At 68.6% G+C, this 15,783-nt stretch overlaps 1 protein-coding gene across 7 annotated transcripts in view; it reads right to left on the bottom strand.

The window, feature by feature from the left end:
• Positions 1-14,672, bottom strand: part of MTA1 (metastasis associated 1) — a 30,769-nt gene extending 16,097 nt beyond the window's left edge. For 2 of the 7 annotated variants that reach the window (XM_059183350.1, XM_059183352.1), the window contains exons 1-2: positions 6,704-6,843; positions 3,220-3,287 (exon numbers count right to left, since the gene is read on the bottom strand). In XM_059183350.1, coding sequence (XP_059039333.1) covers positions 3,220-3,287; positions 6,704-6,758 — 123 coding nt within the window. In that variant the 5' untranslated portion in view covers positions 6,759-6,843. Of the gene's footprint in view, positions 1-3,219; positions 3,288-6,703; positions 6,925-14,555 lie in introns of those variants that run through there. The other 5 variants (XM_059183351.1, XM_059183357.1, XM_059183356.1 and 2 more) reach the window with 5 other exon arrangements.
• Positions 14,673-15,783: the final 1,111 nt, after the last annotated feature.

The raw sequence follows: 15,783 nt of genomic DNA, 5'->3' as shown, positions 1-15,783 counted from the left end.
GAGCGAGCGGTCGATGCCCCAGCCCTGGGGAGAGGCCTTTACAGACCCGGAGCTCCTCAAAGACGGGACGAGAACAGGACGCTGCGGGGGAGTCTCCTGGGAAGGGGGACCTCTTCTCGACTCACAGGGACATGAGGCTTCGCTACCACGACTCCGTACAACTCAGTGCCAGCATCGCTATCATTGAACAAAAGTGTCTTTACGACTCAAAAGTTCGAGTTATTTAATTCCGTGAAGCCGACAATCCTTCAAGAAGTCTGGGACTTCCCGCGGGTGCGCACGAAGGCCAGGCAGGACCCGCTCTTGGCCCCGCACACTTGCACACGTGCAGGGCTGGGCCCCTCCAGCGGGAGAATGGAGAGCCTCCTACCGAGTATGAGAATGGGGGGGCACCCAGTCGGCGGCCCACAGGCACCAAACCGTTACAGGCGCCGTTGGCCAGGACAGCTACGGAGCTGGGGACACTCTGCATGCACAGGCTTCCTGAGGCTGCCCCACGAAGGACCCCCGATCGCTGCAGATGTCCTAAGAACGGTTCCAGAAACCGCCTGCTGGGGTCCAGACGAGCCACGCCCACCGGGCCGGGGACGCCCAGGAAGGCCATCAGGGCCACAGGCCCGGGGAACCAGGTCGGACCCGCGGCCGCCGAAGCCTCATCCCAGAGGTGGCACGGGGCGGCCGCCCTGTGTCCGCAGGGCACAGCCCACGGCCCCCGCTCTGGGCCCTGCTGGGGTCCCTGCACCCCAGCCCTGGCAACAGGCGCTGCCCTGCACAGCCTGGGCGAGGCCTGGCTCGAGCCGGGCCCTGGAGACCCCGGACACCCAGGACTCCCTCTCCCAGGAGCTCCCCTTGCTGGTGCTCGGAACTCCCGGGGGCCCCACCAGGCTGCGGTCTGCACACACCCAGGCAGGAGGCAGGAGCCGGCCGGGGGCAGGCTCTCTGGGTGGGTCTCCAGACCCTCCCGGTGGCGGCCACAGCCCCGAATGGTCTGCCTTCCTCTTCTGAGATTCCCACATCCCAAGCACCAGGCCAGATGCTGACCTTCTGAAACTCCAGGATTCCCTGCCAGCCTCTGCTACTTTATGGGCACCTCTGGCCTGGCCGCCACCCCACATCCCTCCCCAGGCCCCTGCTCCTTTTCTTCCAAAACAGCAACATCCCCCTGCGCCGTGCAGACCCACCCAGCTCCCAGGAGGAACCGCAACAACCACCCCGAAGGCCACAGCCCAGGGTCACCACACGGACGCGAGCCCGCTCCGCAGGGCGTCCCGTGAAAGGAGACCCAGCGCGGCAGGGCCCCTGCGACGGGTCTGCAGAGACTCCCCGTTTACAGAAAAGGGGCAGAACACGGTGCCCTTGCCCCTGCCGCCGACACCCTGGCAGGTGCCAGTTCTGCCCCGTCTCACCTGCCGCCAGCCCGGCCCTCATCTCCCGCGCCCCCTACTGACCGCACGCTGGACTCTGGGTCTCCGGGGGCACCCCCAGCTCCTCAGCGAAGCCCAGGTTCTGGTTTTAGTCCCGCCAACAGCTCCGGGTCCTCCCTCGCACCCGGGCCACCACCCCCCACGTCCCAGGCCCTGTCTCTGCAGCACCCGCGCTCCTGCCAGACCCTTCCTTTCTCCTGCAGCGCGAGGACGCGGCTTTCCACGTTCGAGGTGTCCTTTGAACACGTGGCACCTCTGAGCCGCTCTTCCTGTGCCTGAGGGGCCCGTGGGCGCGGTGGCCCCACTAGGAGGGCCTGCAAACAGACCTCCTGGCAGCCCCTGCTGGAACCCGGCCCGCGAGGTGGATCTGAGTCTACTTCTCTAGCCAGGACTGAGCCCCACGTCCCACAGGACAGCAGGGGAGGCTGGTGGGGCCCGGGGGCCGAGCACACGCCAGCCCACACTGTGCCTGCAGACCAGGGCCTCCCCCCTGGCTCAGCTGCACTCTCTGGTGCAGGAGGGTCCCCCGAGGCCTCCCGCCTGGGGCACCCGCTGCTGGGGCATCTCACGCCCTGTCGGGTCCCCCGGCTGCCCGCCCTGCCCTGACCTGACGCGGGGCTACAGGCACGCAGACACAGCGTCGGCTGCAGCCACTGCCGGGCTGGGCCCTGGCCATCTGTGCCTCACTAGCCCCCACTGGCCCCACAAGTGGTACGACCTGCTCTCTCGGCATCAGGCCACCGCGAGGGTCAGAGGCCAGGCTGGCCTGGTCAGGGAGGCCACCTCCAGCCACCTGAGACCCAGCGTCCACGGCAACTGCAGGGTTGGCCCCCCAGCATCCTCTCCACTGCCACGGTAGGAGTCCCCGAGTCAGCAGGTGCCAGCAGGTGGGTGGGTGACCACGGGCTCCTGTCCAGCTGGGATGCCGTCCACCCCTTCTCCAGCCGTCCCTCGCAGGTGGCCTAAAGTGTCCCACCAACAAGGCGCCTGGAGGGCACGTGCCGCAGCGGGGGCCCCATGATGGCCTCCCTTGGCCCCACCACCTCCAGCCCTGGGCCCGGCTCTTCCAGGCACTGCCCAGCTGCTCCCACCAGCCTCGAAGGCACAGGCTCCCCGCCCCCACGTGGCACACGCCGCAGGAGGCTCTTGGTGAGCAGGGACAGCGAGTCAGGGCTCAGCTGCGACCAGTCTGGTCTTTGGGGGACCAGCACCCTGACCATCCTGCCCCGTCCTGCGTGACCCAAGAATCCCCAGCCACAGAGCCGCACAGCCTGAGGTCCAGGACAGACCACAGCGGGGAACAACAGGTCTCTCCCTGGGGAGGGCCCCTCTCCCGGCAACCCCAGCACCTCAGGGAAAGGAGAAGCCGCAGGGAGTCCGCTGACCCAGGGCCGCACCTGCCTCTCCCCCAGCGCTGCCCAGGACGCCTCCGATCAGGAGGCCAGCAGGAGAGGCAGGGAGGGTGGCCGGCGGTCTGCAGGCCCGGAACCAGGGGAAAGCGGGTGCCTCAGGGGGTGGGAAAGAGGCAGCAGGTGGGCAGGGAAGCCCCAGCCGGCGGGACCCCACAGGGCGTCCACCCCAACCATGTGCCAGACGTTCCTGCCTTGCTCAGGGCCCTGCTGGACACACCCCTGCATGAGGTCGCAGGGACCTCCCTGCCCGGCTCTCCAAGGAGAAGGACCCGGGTCTACGCAAGTGACCCTGGGGACAAACAGACCAAAGGGTCTGGGGCCAGCCCTGAGACCCCAGGCGGCACTGGAGCCCCCAGCCCTCAGGCCACACGAGCACACGCTACCTTGTTGAGCTCCTCGATCCTGCGGATCAGGTACGGGTTGCTGGAGGAGTTCTCGAAATAGACGTAGTCTGCAACAGGAGGAGAGAGCGTCACCCCGCAGCACGCAGCCCTGCAGACCAGCGGGGCCCTGACCCCCCCATCCCCATGCCCTCAGTTCTAGGCGCCGTGACACAGGAGGGGACGGAGGAGCTCGTGCCCCAGCATCTCGGCGGGAAAACGAGGGACCCAGAGACATGCTGGTGGGCGCCAGGCCCGGATCCACGATGAGGAGGAGGGGCGGCCCCCGCAGAGGCCTGCAGCCACCCCCTCTATCCCAGGGACCCACATCAGCGGCCCCAAGACCTCTGTCCCTCCGGATACCACGCTGTGGGAACAGACTTAGCTTCCCCTGGGGACAGCGTCCTAGGGCTGCCGCCGGCAGTCACACAGGCCGCGGCAGACGAGCAAACAGAGACACCAGCCTGGAGCTCACGTCAGCGCAAGGGGGGCTGCTGGGCCCCCGCACGGCCTCCCCCGGCCTCGTGCACCCCTGGCAGTGAACGGGGAGACCAGAGCTCCCTGGGACGGGGCAACGGCAGGTGCCAGAGAAACAAGGTCTGGAGATCCTGCGCCACCTGCCAGGTCCCCCAGAACACTACGGCATCACGAGCGTCCCTCCAGCTCCGCAGTGGGCGGCCTGGGCTCCGTCTCGGGGAGGCTCGCAGGCTCCCACGGAAAGCCCAGGGCAGCCACGAGGCCGCCCGCCGCCCTGATGTTGCAGGTGCTCCGCGGCGGCACGGCGGAGTCAGTGCCAGGAAAGGGCTGGTTGAGGTCCCCACCAGCCTGCACCAGGAACGCCGGCTCCCTGTCCCCCGCTGCCCACATGGACGCCCGCAGGCCCTCCTCCGGCAGCTCTGCAGAAGACTGGAGGAGACTCGTGGCCGCTTAAGGCCGGGCCATGGCCAAGTGCCCACACCGAGAGCAGCCTCTGCCGGAGGACCCAGCCCAGCCCCACCCCCACCAGAGGTCCTACGGGTACTGAGGGGGACCCAAGCAAGCAACTGCCTTGCACACCTGCCTGCACACTTGGAACACATGACTTTTATCTCGTAAATCATTGCTCAAAAAGCCATTTCTATGCGAAGTTATAAAACTTTCATTCTAAGAAACGCACGTGGCTCTCCCGAGGCCTCCGGGGCCTGGGGCTGGCCGTCCTAGTGGGTGCACCCCACCCCCTGCGTCCCCCACCGATCCCGGCGGCCAGCCACAGCCCGGCGAGCGCCCCCACCATCCACAGAACTACAGGCTTCGGGGGAGCGGGCTTGGCTGCGGGTTCGTGACCCACGGTCGATGACAAAAGCAACACGAGGAGACAGTGAACCCGGCGGACGGCAGCACACCCGGAAACACGCGCGACAGAGAAACGCCGGAGGGAGCCAAGTTGCTCCCGAAAACGGGCCGTGGCGGCTCAAGGGAGAGTGAGAGACGCTGCGGGGCGCGGGGCGCGGGGCGCGGGGCCGGGCAGGAAGGGATGCGCGGCGGCTCAGGGGAAATGAGGCAAACCCAAGCTCATGCTGGACAACAGGCAACCCTGCGCCTGCTGAAGAAATCAGGCTCCAGGGCGCCGAGGGGCTCGGTCCGCTGGGTGTCTGCCTTCGGCTCGGGTCATGCTCTCCGGGTCCTGGGATCGAGCCCCGCAACGGGCTCTGCGCTCGGCGGGGAGCCTGCTTCCCCCTCTGGCTCTCCCCCCGCCTCTGCTCTCCCTAAAATAACAATCTAAAAAAGAAAAAAGTAAGGGGGTAGCGGCCCATGGATTTAAAAATTCTTCCAACTGTAAAGTAGAAACAGGCAGAGAGGAAAGAGAAGAAACGGCCCCCAGGCCCAGGGGCCCTCCCTGGGGAACCTGCCAACACCGAGGGGCGACCCAACGCCCGCCCTATGCCCCCGCTGTACCCGAGAGCAGACGTGGGGACCACGCGGGAACCGACGCGACGCCACAGCCCCCGGGGTCTGTCCCAGAACGCAGGTTGGGTCAAGGTCGGAAATCCGCGCGGTCTGAGCAGACGCAGGGACACCGGCGCGGACAGGAACCCTCCAGCAGCCTGGACAATGGGACACCGCCAGGCCCGCCACAGGCGCCCGGGGGCCTCGGCTGCCCTCACACCGTCACTCTCCTCCCAAGCAGGAGCACGCCAGGCACAGCCCGGGCAGCACTCCCCAAGTACAGAAATCCCGAGTCTACGTGGAGGTGACCGACACGGGGGGGCGGGGCGTGAGCTCGCGGGACACGCGTGGCACCGAGGAGCGTCCCCTCAGCCAAGGGCCCACGGTCCTGGGCAGGGACCTGGGGGTAATGAGACAACAGCAGGAGAAGGGAAGGGACAGCCCCACACAGGACCGCCGTGGGGCCCTGAGTTGGTCCGGGGCCCACGGGGCAGGAGGCTCTGCCCAGGACGCCAGGCGGGCACGAAGGCGTCGTCGCCATGGAGCTTCCATCGGTGACGCTGGAGGGAGACGGTCATGGGCACGGAGCTTTAGCTGAGGGGACCGTCTGGGCCACTGGGATCCAAGGTCAGAGTGTGCGAACAGCACCACGGCACAGCGGCCCGCCCCACGGCGCCCGTGGACCCCGGCAACAGGCCGGCCGAAGCCTGGGCCCCACCCCATGCACCCTTCCCTCCTGCTGTCCGCCTGGCGCGGTGGTAACCGCCACGAGGGGCCTGCGCTACCCGTGGCGCTGACCGTCTCGCGCATCGGGAAGCAGGGACCCCGCGTGCCCGGGGTCCGGAGGGCCCACTGCAGCCCTGGATGAGGCCCCGTCCCAGCACTCGGGGTCGGGCCCAGCTGCGCCTCCTGCCGGAACACGCCACGCAGTCGCCCCACGGGGCACCCAGAGCTTCCGGCACCATTGGCGGCCACCACCGCGGCCTCGCCTGGTCAAGGTGCGGCTCGGGGGCAAGTGCGCCAGGTCACGCGGCCTCACAGAGGACGGTCAGCAAGCATCTTCCGCAGCCGCAGGGAGAGCAGTGGGTGACAGCGGCCCTTCTCGGTTTCTCCCCCGGATTTACGGAATCGCAGTGAGATTTGACCCCCGCTGCACACTGGGCTGCTGCACGGCGGCTGAGTCGAGCGAAGACAAGACCTACGCGGGGTCGTAATCCACAGAACTGAGGACGGTGACGCGCACGAGGGCAGAGGAGGTCCCGCTGACCCGCGGGTCCCAGGAGCAGGAGACCCCCACGTCCCCCACGGAGCTCCCAGTCCCCAGCACAACGTCTCTCAGTCCCCAGCACAACGTCTCTGAGCCCTTGTGTGGCCGGGCGCCTCCCACGGCTTCCACTCTGTCCCGCGTGCCCACCTGTGCCAGCCGGGGTGCCCCACAAGTGGCGCCCCAAGGCAGGCCGGTCTCTGGCCACAGCGCACGGCAGCTCCCCACACACAGCGTTGTTGCCACCAGCCGGCGGCCCCACTTGCGTCTGCGCTGGGCCGTCTCCTCCTGACTTGCCTGACAGCTCGCGGCAGCCGGTCCCCACACGCCTTCGGACCCTGTGTCCCCGCATGCCGCCAGCTGTCCCACGCAGCCCACGGACACACCGCTCCGCGCGGTCACGTCTGTCGGGAAGCGGCTCCCGGCTGGCTGAGGAACGTGGGGCAGGAGCCGTGGACGGCAGCAGGTCTCCTTCCTTCCGTGGAGAAGCTCCGCTGGACGAGAGGCTCCATCTTCAATCCAGGCTCTCCTGACCGCCGTCCGCTGGCGAGCTGGGCGAATGCGGTGGTGCCAACAGACGGCGCTGGTCACAGCGGCCGTGGCCCCAGTGACACGCGGTGCTTTGCCACCTGAGCCGAGCACACAAGGACGTGCACACTGCTGGGGTCCACGTGCACACTGCCTCCCTGTGTTCCTGCAACGGGAGGTCACGGTACGGAGACCACCGCGGCACTCCGAGTGCTGCCGAGCAGGACTGTGTTCATGTGACTCGGGGTCAGCGCGGTGACGGCTCGGGTGACCTCGGCCGCACCTGGGAGAGTTTACCGCGATGCCGAGACAGGAGTCTCTCCTGGAATTCTCACGTGTGGGACACGCCACAGGGGTCCACTCTCCACAAACAGCCCACGGAGAGCTCGCACTGTCCCCATCAAAACCCCACGAGCCGACCCAGAGCCGCGTGGAGACGCAGACATCAGAGCGGGCCAGACGACTCAGAGAACACGGACCCGGCCTTGCGGCTTCCCGGGGGGACCAGCGGCAGGAATCACAGAGCCACAGGAAACCAGTATGACGAGGAAGCCGGCCCGTCCGGTGAGAAAGGACACCCGGGACTCAACGCCGGTGACGGGCGACAGGGCACACGTGGACGTGCAGAAAAAACGGAGCCTCGAACTGCACGTCACACAACATGCAGCCCAACGCGGATCACAGACCGGACAGTGAAACCCATGGGGGGCGCCGGGGGCACAGTCGGCTCAGGGCGCGGTCCCGGGGTCCTGGGACGAAGCCCCGTGTCGGGCTCCCTGCTGAGCGCACACACGTTCTCTTACTCTCTGATAAAGAAAACCTTTAAAAAATCGTAAGAAACTTGGGGCGCCTGGGTGGCTCAGTGGGTTAAGCCTCTGCCTTCAGCTCAGGTCATGATCCCAGGGTCCTGGGATCGAGCCCCGCATCGGGCTCTCTGCTCCGCGGTGGGCCTGCTTCCTCCCTCTCTCTCTCTGCTTGCCTCTTGGCCTACTTGTGATCTCTCTCTCTCTGTGTCAAATAAATTAAAAAAAAAAAAAAAAAAATTGTAAGAAACACAAAACCACAAAAATTTTAAGAAAACAGGACAAAATCTCTGTGAGGCTGACTCAGGCCCAGATTATCACGGAGGAAGCTCTGCACGGCTCACGCGTGACTCCAGAACCACCAACGAGCTCTCCCGACTCCACGCCAAAAGAGGAGATGACCCGCGTCTCAGAGCAGGACAGAGGCCCGCGCGCCAGGAGAGGCCCCAGGCCGCTCGTCGCCAGCAGGGACCAGACGCCGCACGCCCAGCGGGACCGCGAGATGCTCACCGTGCAGCCGAGCGACCCGGTCCCAGCGGCATCGTCGAGAAACCAGGACGTGTTGGCGGAACTCACCACCGGAGTCCACGCCAGCTTCCCCCGGCGTCACCAGAGACCGGAGACGGCCCGCCGGGATCCTCAACTGCATCTCCAGGATTCGGGGTGAGACCCTGACCCCCACGATTCCCGCCCCCCTCACGACAGTCCCCCTCACACGACCCGAGGGCCCACGCACCCTGGAAGGCGGCCTCAGCAACTGGAGGAGCCTGGGCCTCCCGGCATCCCGGCGTCCGGGGCCGAGAAAACTCAGCGTGTCGTCCACAAACAGGCCAGCTGTGGCATGTGCCCGAAAACGCACCGGCCACCGGCACGGAGCCCGCCTCGCAGGGCAGCGTCTGGGGACTCCACGTCCAGGGCTCTCTGCTCAGCGGACGCTGGTAACCCCTGGGGCTGTGGACTTGCTCTCCAGCACCCCGGGGCACGGCTGGCAGACGGCCGACCCGGCGAGCCTGACGGTGAGTACACACAGCCACGGGACGGCACAGGGCACGTGCACTCTGCCGTCACCACTGACGCCAGCGGCGACCGCCCAGGGTCGGGGTCTGCTGGCCGGACCGACACGTGACCCGCAGCCGTGCAGGTTCTGGGTCAGAGACGCCCGACTCCGCATATGTGGCCGGCACCTGCAGGAGTCCCCCCGACCCAGGCGTGCCCGCGGGCGGCGCCTCAGCCTCCCTGCAGACGCGCCACACCAGACAGCGCTCCGAACCCCAGCCTAACAGGAGGACAGGAGCGTGGAAAGCGCGTCTCTGGACAGGCCGGGGAGGAGCCCTGCTCACGGAGCGGAACGAGACCAGGAGGCAGCGCGCCGCCCCCTTCGACCGCAGCTGGGGCCCGCCCGTCAGGGACACGTGCCTCAGAGACTAGAGCGGGTGCCCCGAGTCCTGACGCGGGTCACAGGTCAAGGTGGGGAGCAGGCGGAGATTGGGCCCTGCGGGAGGCACGGGGACGGTCCCCAGCAAGAACAGAGCCTGCATGGCAGACAGCGGTCACGGCGAGACCAGCCCACGGGGTCAGGGCCATGGGCGGCCGGACAAGCGTCCCACAACACCACCGAGAACTCAGCCGCGCCACGCCGTGCCCAGCACCCCCGAGCGCTGCACCCCAGCTGTCAGAAGCCACTCCCACCGGCTCTGCTGGGGACAGGACGCCCAGCTCCAGGCTTCCGCCTTGCTCCCCCACAGTGGGGATATGGCAAGCCTAGCATTTTCTTTCCTTCTTTCTTTTTCAAATTTGGGGATGGAACCAAAAGAAACACCAGCAGTGGCCAGTATCCCGGCCCGGCAAGGGGGCGGCCGGGGCTGGGCACACAGTCCCGGAGCACAGGACACCGAGTGACACCTGACTCACGTCTCTGCCGGACCATCCCCCAAACGGTGTCCGAGGGTCCCGGTACTTCTACCCCCTGACCTGGGCCGCCCTCCAGCAGGGACCCCTCCCACGCCCTCGCCCACTGGGCCTCCCACCCACCCACCCACCCACCCTGCCGGGCTGGAGCACAAGGGGACTGCAGAGGACCCCCCAGAATATGGGGATGGCCCTGCCAGGAGAGCCAGCAGCATGGGACCACGTCACCGTCCCCACAGAAGTCCGGGACCAGAGCCTGCCTGGAGGAGGAGGTACGCAGGACAGGGGAGGGGCAGAGGCCTGAATGGGGCAGGCCCCTGTGGGGGCACACACGTGCTGGGGGAGGGGACTCCACTGCTCCCATGGGACCTCCTCCGCCCTCCCCTTCTCTGAAGACCCTGCTGGCTCAGCCGCCTCGAGTAAAGGGTCAGTGGGAACCACAGGCACAGCGGCCCACCACGGGCTGAGGCTTCTCCGGGCCGCATTACAGGGGACCCCTGGGAAGCCCTGCCCTGCAAAGGCCAGGGGTCCAGCAGGGCCAGCCCTGGGGCCCTGCAAAGGGTCACTGCGCAGCGCCGGGACGGGTCACGAGCTCTCTGAGGCTTCCGACGGGACCCTCGGCTCTGCAGAAGCCATTAAACAGTTGTAAGCAGTGAAGACAACTTAGAAGGACCACCTCCTAAGGCCGGTCACAGACCACAGAGCTGGGCCCAGCGTGGGGGCCACCAGGCACGCCAAGGGCCAGGGAAGGGGCACATGGGCCCTGAGAAGAGGCAGAGCCCACCCCCCCCGGCCCACTCCAAGGGGCCGGCCTGCATGTCAGGAGGGTAGGCGGCGGGGACCTGAGCACCTGACAGCGTCTGCAGAGCCCAGTCCGGACCCCCGGCCCCTGTGGAGGCTGCACCTCTGCCCCGTCCGTGCACAGTGCCCTCGGGAGCCCTGAGGCAGCTGCACCCCGAGTCTGCTGCCAGATGCACGGGGGCACAGATAGGGACAAGGTCCCAGGCCAGCCAGAGCCACACTCTGGAGCATCAGCAGGCTGGGCCTAAGTGCAGCCCCACGGACGCCCCCATGCCCCTGCCCCGCCTCCGCGGTAGCCACCCCCACGTCCAAACCCCCAGACGCCCGCCGCACTGCTCTGAGCTGGCAGCCCCTCTCAGAGGTGCCAGGCTTTGGACCCCTCCCTCCAACATTCTTGACCCACAGTTTCTTTTCTACGAATCCTAAAGTTTAATGCCCAAATTCTTCTCTCAAAAGAGACATGGGGGGCACCTGGGTGGCTCAGTGGGTTAAAGCCGCTGCCTTCGGCTCAGGTCATGGTCTCAGGGTCCTGGGATCGAGTCCTGCATCGGGCTCTCTGCTCAGCGGGGAGCCTGCTTCCCCCTCTGCCTGCCTCTCTGCCTACTTGTGATCTCTGTCTGTCAGAAAAATAAATAAAATCTTTTAAAAAAAGAGAGACCTGGAAGGTCAGAGCAGGGCAGGGTGGGCTGGCCCCTAAGAGCCCGAGACAAAGGGCCGCCCTCGCAGCAGGGGACCCTGAGCAACAACCCCCCCCCCCCCCACTGGCCTTAACAAGTTTGGGATTTTCCCGGGTGTGCGTGTCTCACCTGGTCAAAAGCTTAAACTCCACAAACAGCAACAGCACGGGCAGCGACAGGCGCAGAACCCAGAGCGCGCCCAAAGGAACTCGGCCCCGTGGCCAGGAGCCTTGGGGAGCCCCTATCACCTCTGTAACGCACGTTTTTAAAAAAGCAAATTACTGTCCGTGGGCGCCTGGACGGCTCAGTGGGTTGAAACCTCTGCCTTCGGCTCAGATCATGGTCCCAGGGTCCTGGGGTCGAGCCCCGCATCGGGCTCCCTGCTCAGCGAGGGTCTGCTTCCCCCCTGCAGCTCTGCCTACCTGTGCGCTCGCTGTCATGTAAATAAATAAAACCCAAATCACCATCCAAGAGAACGGGTGTCGGCATCCAGCAATGAGAAGAAACGGGGGACCCATGGGAAACCCTGAAACCCAACAGTCTGTCCAATAGTGACCATGCTGGCAGGTGGCTTGCGGGTTCCGAAACCTTCCCCAACCCCTCTGCTTGAAATTTGTGCCAGGAAGAGTCCCCCCACAGCACCCGTGGCACACCGCGGGTCCCAGAAGCCTGCCGAGGGCTCGGGAAGGCAGACCCCAAAGGAGCAGAGGTCACGGACCCTGACCCAGCCACCTACAGTCGGGCCCCGCCTTGCCACACTCAGAGCAGCCAACGAAGGCCTCTGTCGGCAGCCAGGTCACCTCCCTGGGAAGCAGCAGGCCGTCCCTCCCAGGCTGACCCACTCCACCCAGCGGGTCAGCTGGCACTGGGCCACCCCCTCGCGCCCGCCCCACCCAGACGTCCTGGCAGAGCCTCGGAGCAGCCTGCCAGGTAAAACGCAGGACGCCCAGATAACTAGGGCTTGCCGCTACGGCGTTCCTAGCCGGTGTGTCCTCCGCGGTGTTTGGGACACATTCAGACTCAGAAAGTGCTTATGTGACACCGTCGGAAAAGGCTCTGCTCTTAGGGTCCTGAGTGGAGATAAGAAGGTGGAGGAAGTGTCCCCCCTCTCAGAACATCCCCGAGGCACTCCCCCAGACCAGAGCCGCCCAGATGGGGCAAACCCTGGGCCGCGATCAGCTCCAGAGAGAGGGGCCCCTTCCCTAAGCAAGCAGCTCCGCGGGGCAGGAGGCCAGGCGGCCCTGCCAGGCCCCTGGGCCACCGCCCCAGAGTCCCCATGCACAGACAGAGAGCGAACAGTTCTTCGCAGGGGTGTTCTGAGTGGGAGCCTGTGGTCCCACCTGCGGTGCTCCGAGGGGGACCAGCGGATGTGGGGCAGGCCAGGCCCCCGCCAAGTTCACAGGCAGACAGGCCTAAAAGCCAAGCGGCAGAGCCCACACAGCAAGGGGGCCCAGGATCTGGGTGGGAGCCCTGCTCAAGCCACCAGCCCCGTGCCAGGAAGGCAATGCCCGGGGGCCACGGCCCGCCACCCTGCCTGGCCCTCTCTCGTCTCCCTCCAGGAGCGGGTGCCCCTGTTCTGATGATGGCGTCTTCATCTACTCAATGAACCCCACGGCCCCGACGGCCATGTGGGAACCAGCTGGCGGCCTGCAGGGCCCTGTCACCCGCTGGTGGGAGCCGTGGGGCCTCCCACCAGGAAAGAGGAGGTCTGCACCGTAGAGAGGTGGTTCCAAGCACGCACGCAGGGGGGAGCAGAACAGAGAAACTGCCTACAAGACAGGGAGGAGCCCTGAGCCGCAGCAGGGGGAGGGGGCTGAGGAAGGGGCTGGGGGGTGCTGGGATGGAGGCAGGGGGGTTGCCCCTGGGGTCTGGCATCTATCAAGAGCTTCCCCGGCAGCGTGCTGGGGAGGGGCCTCTGGGGTGACACTCCTGCCTTGCCCCCCACTCGCTTGCCGGGCCCCTGCAGCCCTGCCTGTGGCCCACATCTGTCCACTAGGGGCCTGCCGCTCCACGGGGTGCGGGCCCCCATTCCCAAGACTGCCTCTAAGCCGGAGGTGGGGGGCAGGCCTGATGGCTGACGGGTGCCGTGCTGACCCACTACACAGATGAGGGCAAGCCCAAGGTCACGAGGCAGGCCTGGCTGGCTGGAGAGGTGAGTCCCAGGCTCTTGGGGGGCCAGCCAAGCCGTGACATCGATGGACTGGGACAGTTCCCGCCCAGGACACAGGGAGGGCAGGCACCAATGGGAAGAGGCCCCCTCCCGGCGGAGGAGCAGGGCGGACTGGCCCAGGACCCCACGGAACACAGCGGAGCAAGGCCCAAAAGGCTGGGGGCTTCCTAAGACCCAAAGCAGAGGAGGAAGCGGGGGAAGCCCCCAGGGCCCCAGCCGACTCCGCACCCCCCCCAGGGCTCCTGACCTCTCCCCACCCCTCGCAAAGCACCTCCCTGCTGGGCTGGGGCACCGGAGATGGAGGTGGTATGAGCGCGGGGGCGCAGGGCGAGCGGTGGGGAGGCGGACGGCCGCAGGGGATCCGCGCAACCTGCCCGGGAAGCCCCCAGGTCCACCCGGGGGGTCCCGGGCTCCGGGGGAGGAATGCGGCCCCAGCACGGCGCTCCCCACCGCTGCGCACCCGCACAGCCCGGAAGCTCGGCCCCGGAGGGCAGCCAGCACCTCCCAGGGCCACGCGCCCCAGCTCAGGGCAGTGGGGGCTCCCGCCGGCCGGACCCAGGCGCTCAGGCCCGCAGGATGCTCCGGGCCGCCCGGCGACGCGCACGGCGCCCGTGCCAGGCCAGGCCGGGCCCCCAACAGGTGGGCAGAGCCCCCGGCGCCCCCACCCCCCCCAGCCCGCTCGGCCGCCGCCACCCGCTGGCCCCCGTCGGGGCCCGGCCCGGGGCCATTTCGGGTCGCCGGCCCGGGGCGAGCAGGGCCGAGGCCGAGGTGCGGGGCCGAGCCGGCGGCTCGCGAAGATGGAGCGGGCGGGGGACGGCGGCGAGGGCGGGAGTGCGGCGGGCGGGGGGGCCGCGGCGCGGGAGGAAGGAGGGTCGGCCCGGGGCGGCCGCGGTGGGGGAGGGGCGCAGGGGTGGAGGGACCCGAAGTGGGCCGCGGGGGGGCCGTGCGGCCGGCGCGGCGGGCGGAGCGGGTGGGGGAGGGAACGGACGGCGGTGGGGGAGGGGAGGGGCGAGACGGGGTCCGGGCGGCGCTGGCGGGGGGCCGGGGCCGGGGCCGGGGCCGGGGGTCTGGGGTGGGGGAGGGATGGCGCGGGCCCGGGGCGGCGGTTTGGGGGCGGGGGCGGCGGGGCCGGCGGGGCCGGCGGGAGGGGGAGCCGGGGGGGGCGGCCGGGGCGGGGGGGCGGGAGGGCGGCCGGGCGGCCGGGGCGGGGGCGGGGGGGCCGGGCCGCGGCGCATAAAGGCGGGCGGCGGCGGCGGCCTTACCTCCGACCCTGTACATGTTGGCGGCCATGTCCGGGCCGGCGGCGGCGGAGGCCGGGCGCGCGGGGGCGCGGGGCGCGGGGCGCGGGGCCCGGAGGCGGGGGCGCGGGGCGCGGGGAGCGGGCGCGGGCGGGGGGCGGGCGGTTTAAAGGGGCCGCCGCCGCCGCCGCCGCCGAGGCCGCCGAGGCCGCGCAGGGACCGAGGGCCGCGGCGCGGGCGGGAGAGGAAGAGGAGGAGCGGCCGCGGGCAGGGGAGGGGCCTCGGGCGCCGCCGCCCACCGCGCGGCCGTTACCCGGCCGGCCCTCCCCGCGCCTCCGCGCGCCCCTGCCGGGGGTGGGGGTGGGGGGCCCCCTCCGCGCGCCCGGCCTCCCCGCGCTCGGCCCTGCGCGCTCCCCCGGGCGCGTCCTTCCCGGGGGCCCCCGCCCTCCCCGCGCGCCCGCGCGCCCCTGCCAGGGTGAGCCCTCCCCGCGCGCCCCTGCCAGGGTGGGTCCTCCCATGCCCCCCCAAGCCCCCCTCGCAAGGGCTGCCCTGTGCCTGGGGCCTCCTGGCGTCCCCAGCGCCCTCTCCCCGGAAGGGTCCTCAGCCTCACGCGCGCCCCCTCCCCAGGTGGCCCTCCCGGGGCGCCCACACCTGGGTCCTGCCGGCGTCCCCGCTGCCCCTTCCCGCAGGGGCTCTCATCACCCCTGCACGCTGGTCCGGAGGCCTTCCCAGGGCCGCCCGCCCCCTCGGTCCCACAATCCCTTCCCTGGGGACGGAGGTTCTCCACGTCCCCCACTGGCCTGAAGCTCAGCAGCCCAGCCTTGACCACAGGGCCCCGCTGCACACCTCCCTTCAGGGCCTGGGTCTGTCCACTCACCCCAGCGATCTTTGTCCCCCGCCCTCACTGCCCAGCCCCAACCCCCAGCCATGCTTGGACAGTGGTGGTGCCCCCAGCCACCTCCATGGAGTCTCCTTCCCCACCCTAGCTACTGCCGCCTGATGAAAAAGCCAGGGGCGGGGGTGCCACTTCCCCTGGAAAGCCGTCCGAGACCCCTGAGGTCCGCGAGGAGGATGGCGACATACTCCAGGCATAGGGAGGCTGGAAGGGCTGTAGCGTACCCAGCACACCCGTCAGGATCCCTAAGTATGTGCGTGTGCGCCTGTGTGAGCACGCGTGTATGTGTGCACACGTCCCTGCGCGTGCGCGTGTGTCTGCGTGCACGTGCATCTGTGCGCGCGGGCATGTGTGCAT

This window comes from Mustela lutreola, chromosome 7, assembly GCF_030435805.1.
Source record: "Mustela lutreola isolate mMusLut2 chromosome 7, mMusLut2.pri, whole genome shotgun sequence".
Lineage (NCBI taxonomy): Eukaryota > Metazoa > Chordata > Mammalia > Carnivora > Mustelidae > Mustela > Mustela lutreola.
This window is presented reverse-complemented; position numbering and strand designations above follow the sequence as displayed.